General features: G+C 40.6%; 1 protein-coding gene and 1 pseudogene across 1 annotated transcript; one reads left to right on the top strand and one right to left on the bottom strand.

Moving 5' to 3' along the window:
• The first annotated feature begins 779 nt into the window (after positions 1 to 779).
• LOC100686424 lies at positions 780 to 1,112 on the top strand (annotated as a pseudogene).
• An 84-nt stretch (positions 1,113 to 1,196) lies between these two features.
• On the bottom strand, positions 1,197 to 2,416 carry LOC612100 (heat shock protein HSP 90-beta-like). Its single transcript, XM_038588777.1, is given in 2 exon segments — positions 1,197 to 1,744; positions 1,747 to 2,416. Coding segments are annotated over 2 exon segments (1,218 nt in total).
• Positions 2,417 to 7,034: the final 4,618 nt, after the last annotated feature.

The following is a 7,034-nucleotide window of genomic DNA, read 5'->3' as shown; positions in this document are numbered from 1 at the left end:
GACGACATTTTACAGATAATCAATGGAAGCCTGAAGAATTGTAAGTATTTGCTTAAAATCACAATAAGTGGTGGAATTCTGCTTTCTCCAGAGCCTGTGTTCTGAACTGTTATACTTTATTCAAGGACAGTTATCAAGAAACCTGGGATTTAGTCTTAATTTTACCAATAACTTCAGCATCAACAAGAAAGCAAGTCACCTTTCTTTATCTTCATCTGTTACCCTTTAACCATGATCCCAAATCATCAACCTGATTCCAGTCCCTTGCTATCTACACTTTGTTTAATGCCTAGTCCATCAGTATTTGCTCACCTCTATGTGGGAACTGAATTCTTGAAGGTCACCACTAGCTTCCTTGCCAAGATGAAACAATATATCAAACTCATTCATTCTGAATTCTAGCTTGACACAACTGGCCATTCCTTTATTTTTAATTATCCCTTCCACTTCCCCAATTTAAAAAATTACTTTCATCACTTTTCTACTTCTCTGATTCTTTAGTTTTGAAATGGAGCTCTCTGGAAGTCAAATAGATTTATAGACTGATTGAACTTGTGGGAAGCAAAGCTATCTATACATATGTGCATTTATGGGTGTCCATATCTTTTGTCAATTCTCAAAGGGTCTGTAACCTAAAACAGGGTTCTCATTCATTCATGTACATTTATGGGAAACATTCTATATGCTAGGACCTGTTCTGCGCACAGGTAAAAAAGCAACGATTCAAACAGATAAAGTATTTTAGCTCAAGAAACTTAATTCTAGGGGAAAGGGCGCAGGGTTTGAAAGATGGCGGATGACGTGGACCAGCAACAAACTACCAACACCATAGAAGAGCCCCTGGATCTCATCAGGCTCAGCCTGGATGAGCGAATTTATGTGAAAATGAGAAATGACCGAGAGCTTCGAGGCAGATTACATGCATATAATCGGCATTTAAATATGATATTGGGAGATGTGGAAGAAACTGACTATTATAGAAATTGATGAAGAAACATATGAAGAGATATATAAATCAACAAAACGGAATATTCTGATGCTTTTTTGTCCGGGGAGATGGTGTTGTACTAGTTGCTCCTCCATTAAGAGTTGGCTGAAACAAAGAATTTATCGTGTATGGAATATAGGAGGTTTTGGATGATTGCCTCTTTAAATGTAGAAGACATCCAAAAGAGAAACCTGCGTTCATTTTGATATTAAGAAATGGAATCTTCATGGATTCCAAGCTTTAGGTTTTTAGAGAACGCCTCATAGAATTTCTTATAGTTCTCCTTGTCTTCTGCCAATTCAGAGAAGAGCTCAAGGCACTTCTTCACAATATTTTTGCGAATGACCTTGAAGATTTTGCTCTGCTGGAGCATTTCTCGGGAGATGTTCAGGGGCAGGTCCTCGGAGTCAACCACACCACGGATGAAGTTGAGATACTCTGGTATCAATTCTTCACAGCTGTCCATGATAAACACACGGCGGACATACAGTTTGATATTGTTCTTTTTCTTCTTGTTCTCAAAGAGGTCAAAAGGAGCCCGACGAGGGATGAACAGCAATGCCCTGAATTCCAGCTGACCTTCTACAGAGAAGTGCTTGACTGCCAGGTGATCTTCCCAGTCATTAGTAAGGCTCTTGTAAAACTCTCCATATTCCTCCTGGGTGATGTCATCAGGGTTTCTGGTCCAAATGGGCTTGGTCTTGTTCAGTTCTTCTTGATCAATGTATTTTTCCTTAATCTTCTTGGTCTTTTTTTCTTGTCCTTCCCACTATCATCCTCCTCATCTGAACCCACATTTTCAATCTTGGGTTTCTCCTCATCATCTTTATCTTCTTCCTCTTTCTCCCCTTTCTCCTCCTCTGCCTCATCATCACTAATTTCCTTCTCTCGTTCCTTCTCCAAATAAAGAGTGATGGGATAACCTATGAACTGGGAGTGTTTCTTCACCACTTCTTTGACACGTCTCTCCTCTAAATATTCGGTTTGGTCTTCTTTAAGATGGAGGATCACTTTGGTACCCCGGCCAATGGGCTCACCATGGTCTGCACGTACAGTGAAAGAGCCCCCAGCAGAAGACTCCCACGCATACTGCTCATCATCATTGTGTTTTGTGATAACAACCACTTTCTCTGCCACCAGATAAGCAGAATAAAAGCCAACACCAAACTGTCCAATCATGGAGATGTCTGCACCAGCCTGAAGGGCCTCCATGAATGCTTTAGTGCCAGACTTGGCAATGGTTCCCAAGTTATTTATGAGATCAGCTTTGGAGGGCCTGGAGTTGCCTGAGGATGAAGAGGAGAAGAAGAAAATGGAGGAGAGCAAGGCCAAGTTCGAGAATCTCTGCAAACTCATGAAGGAAATCTTGGATAAGAAGGTTGAAAAGGTGACCATCTCTAACAGGCTGGTATCTTCACCCTGCTGCATCGTGACTAGCACTTATGGCTGGACTGCCAACATGGAGCGGATCATGAAAGCCCAGGCACTCCGGGACAACTCTACAATGGGCTATATGATGGCCAAAAAGCATCTGGAGATCAACCCTGACCACCCCATTGTGGAGACGCTGCGGCAGAAGGCAGAGGCAGATAAGAACGACAAGGCTGTCAAGGACCTGGTGGTGCTACTGTTTGAAACAGCTCTACTCTCCTCCGGCTTCTCACTGGAGGATCCCCAGACTCACTCCAACCGCATTTACCGCATGATCAAGCTAGGCCTGGGCATCGATGAAGATGAAGTGGCAGCGGAGGAACCCAGTGCTGCTGTTCCTGATGAGATCCCTCCACTTGAGGGTGATGAGGATGCCTCTCGCATGGAAGAAGTCGATTAATTTCTCCTTGCAGACCTTGTGCCCTCTGTATAGTGTCCCCATGGCTCCCCAGCAGCCCTGAGTGGCCCCGGTTCACCTGGTTCCCTCTGCTGATGTCTAGTGGATTTTTTTTTCTCCTCCTGTCTTTGTTAGAGGCAGGACAGAAGGGCCTTAAGCCCTAGCCCTCATGACATTTGACAAGGGGTTTGGATGTGTATTGTGGTGTTTGTTTATTTTGTTCTGAGATTAAAGTATGCAAAATAAAGAAGATACAGTTTTATACAAAAAAAAAAAAAAAGAAATGATCAAGGATTCTTCCACTCCTGAAATGAGTTGATTTGCAGATAACTCAAAAATTCTTAAGCTAAAGGGCATTTTAATTTTTTTCCAACTCTTTCAATAAATGTGATCACCAGGATGCAGAAAAAAAAGAAACTTAATTCTATCTGGAGCGCAGAAAATAAAAAACATACATAATTATAGGCCATATTGTCTGATAGACAAAAGTGCTGTGAAGAAAAGATAAGGCCAATTGCAGGGATAGAAAATGGATATGATTAGTATTTTACATAAGGTGGTCAAGCAGTCTTCCATGGTGAACCAGTATGTGAACGGAACACTGAATGAAAATGAGAAAGTAGGCCAAGTGCATCCTAGCAATGAGGATTTCTGCAAGGGATGTTGGGGGTAATTGCCTGACAAAGGAGCATGCCCTGTGCCTCCACACAACGCCTAGGAGTCATTCTGTCTGACCAGAGTGAATAACAGGTAAATACTGGGAAGTGAGATTAGAGTCTGGGCCAGGTGAGGGGCCAAGTTAGGCAGTCCTGGTGGGCCATGGTTACACCCTCAAGAACAGCCAGACAGTATCCTTTGCTCCTCTGAAATTCAGCACAGAAATCCTGTCAGCCTTTTTCAGTTGGATAAGATTGGGCTTTAGAGTATCACATACCTGGATAACTACTGTGACATGTTGAGTAAAATTACCGGTTCCAGTAGTAGAACCCTGAGCAAACCACTTTACCTTTCTGATTCCAATTTTCTGATCTTTACAACTGGAATTCAATTACCTAGCTGATATAATTATTACAATGTTCTAAGTTAAGATAGCACACGAAAGTACCCACCTTAGTGCTGGCATGAAGGGGGTGCTCAGTAATGATCAAGTTTCCTACCCCTTTCCATATCTCTTTACTAAGAGTATGTATACATATTCTTGACTTCAACTACTACCTCTATGAATTGATTCTTGGATGTCTCACGTTCCATCAGTCACTTGTCAATAATGTGTTTTCTTGGGCAGCCTGGGTGGCTCAGCAGTTTAGCGCCGCCTTTGGTCCAGGGTGTGATCCTGGAGACCTGGGATCGAGTCCCACGTCGGGCTCCCTGCATGGAGCCTGCTTTTCTTTCTGCCTGTGTCTCTGCACCTCTCTCTCTCTCTCTCTCTCTCTCTCTGTGTGTGTGTGTGTCTGTCTTTCATGAATAAACAAATAAATAATTTAAAAAATGTGTTTTCTTGTATCATTTTCCTATGTCTACCTAGATGTTCTAATAACACATTGAACTAAAAATCATCACCTTTCCCCTAAAACTTCCATCAAAATCTCAAATTGCTCCAGAGTAATGCAAGTGGATAAGAATGCATGATCTCCTGGGAACTGCTTGGTGTTGGCTTCCTGGTATGTCTGTGTCCAGCCTTTCAGATCTTCCACCTACACATTCACACAGTATTCAACCCAAGGCCCAAGAGAAGCCATAGGAAGTTTTCTAGAGCTCTTTCTCTGTATAGCTTCCCCCTTTCTGATACTCTGCCCTCAAATTCTAGCTACCTCAGCCTCCCTAAATGGCTCAACTCAAAGAAACCACCGTGCTCAGCTTGGGTTTTCCCTCCAGCATCTCATCCCAGAAAGTGCTGGCAGAAAGGTGAGGCAATCCAGGAGCTCACTTCATTCATCTCCCTTCTCTTGGGGACTGCTGTAATGTCCTGGGCATTGTCCAGTGTCTGAAAGCTGCTGTTTCACATATTTTATCCAGTTTTCTGGTTGTTAGCAGCAGGAAGACAAGTATGTCTCCAGTAACTTCACAAATACAGAAGCCCGTTGCTACTAATTTAGTGGTAACCCACTGCAGTATGTACAGCAATGAAACATTTTACACATGGATTTCTTGCAGGGTTCTCAAAAGAAAAATTTTGTGTTTGGAGACAGGACCTCAGGAAGAGCAATTCATTCTAGCTTCTGACCACCCTTAGAGAGACTACATTTTGTATTCTGACAAATCTGCTTGCCTGACCCTTATGCCCATGTCTTGTTCATCCAGCACAGAGGTACTCTGGAGATGCATAGAAAGTATGCAAATAGTACGTCTCCACTTTGTTCTCCCTTCTCTTTGTTCTCTCCTTTGGGCTTATGAGTATGTTCCTGACATTATACAATGCTTTTCCACCTCTCGAAGCCCACGTTACTTATGTTTTCCATTCATTTCACTGTATTTTTATAGTATTATTATTCAAAGATGGCTATTGTTTTCTATTAAGGAGATAAAGCTTATTCAAGCCTTACCTATAACTTTGGAAAGTTTGATTTTTTTATGATTATATTTATAAGAAAGCAAGAGAGAGAGAGAGAAAGAGAGAGAGAGACAGAGAGAGAGAGAGAGACTGCACACAAGCCAGGGAGAGAGGCAGGAGGGGCAGACTCCAGCTGAGCAGGGAGCCTGCTGCGGGGCTCAAGTCCAGGACCCTGGGATCATGATCTGAGCCGAAGGCAGATGCTTAACCGATTGAGCCACCCAGGTGCCCCAGTAAGTTTGATTTTTCAAAATCCTGTCCAACTTTACTCACCCAACTCTACCTGTATGACTAAGAATGCAACTCCAGTAAAGGGACATTTTTCAGGCTTAGAAAAGAAATCATGAATGTTTGAGCTCATGCTTTACATTCACCATGTCAACTTGCCTATATCTTTAGAATTAGAATTTATTTGCTTCAGGTTGTTGTATAGGGTCCAGTGCCTGACAAATAGGCTTTGAAAGCTTATTTCTCTTATTTTTCAGGCCTTAAATCAGGGTCTTGTGAAAATAAAAAAAAAAGTGCCTACAATAGACTTAGGTGCTGATTTTCACATTGTTCATAGACTACCGATATTAGAGTCCTTTCAAATTGCAGAGTGAGACACAGTCATCATGAACAATAGCTCCAAAGAAGCCTCTTTACTGCTAATACTATTGTTAAGTGTATTGTTTTGAAAATGAAAACTTATGATTTGCACAAAGTTCTCCAATCTGCACTCATGCCACTTTTGAATTGCATAAAATAACAGAAAAATGATAGCATGAGTCTTTCATATGTGAAGTTGTTATTTTCCTTTCTGGAATGCAATATGTATGTCTTTGTATTCACACTGAAATGCTTCATTCAAAACACAGAAGCGAGTATATAATAATTCTTACCCAGGATGAGGTTTCATACAATTGAGTAATATCTCAGCTTCTCAGCATGAAGTTAATTTATGTAATTTGTTACACTTTAAGATAAAATGATGTATGCACATATCTACCATACCCACACTCTTTTTAAAAACAAAATGTTAATCTTCATCAGAACAATGTCCAATCACTTTAATTTCCTAGGGATACTTCTGCTAGCAGTGTAGTCCCATTAGTGCAGACAGGGGCTTCCTGCAGTGAAGTACAGAAAAGACAGAGTAATTGTGTCCTTTTTACCCTTAGAAATTCTCAGAGACTTAAAAAAAATTTCGGAGACTTTTTACAGACATATAAGTTAAAGAAAAGAGATAAAGACAAACTCAAAGGCCAATAAGATCCTTAATGCTTTCCCTTTTTAGTTTCTTTTTATAATCGGTAGATATCTTAGATCAAAGAAAATGATTTCTTTTTGGTTTTGCTGAAATAATTCTACATTGTTTTAGCAACTGAGCTACCCCATGCTGTGTTTCCTCTGGAAATGTGATATTTCAATAAAGAATATATTTTGTTTTTAACATTAAGCATAAAACCCTATTAAACAACTACCAAAGTACACCTCATCCAGACAAGCATAATTTCCTATTTCTCACAAGACCCTGAAGGCTAGGGACGGATCCATTTGAAAACTTCTTACAAAAATTTAAACAGCCAGTCTTTATTTTTTCATATACTTATTTAGCATTATTTAAAAATTAACAGTATTTTTTTTAAAAAAGGAAACAATTTATCTCGTCTATGAGTTCTTTCACA

Source organism: Canis lupus, chromosome X, assembly GCF_011100685.1.
Source record: "Canis lupus familiaris isolate Mischka breed German Shepherd chromosome X, alternate assembly UU_Cfam_GSD_1.0, whole genome shotgun sequence".
In the NCBI taxonomy this organism is placed as follows: Eukaryota; Metazoa; Chordata; class Mammalia; order Carnivora; family Canidae; genus Canis; species Canis lupus.
The sequence above is the reverse complement of the archived record's forward strand: the minus strand, read 5'-3'. Positions and strand labels throughout refer to the sequence as shown.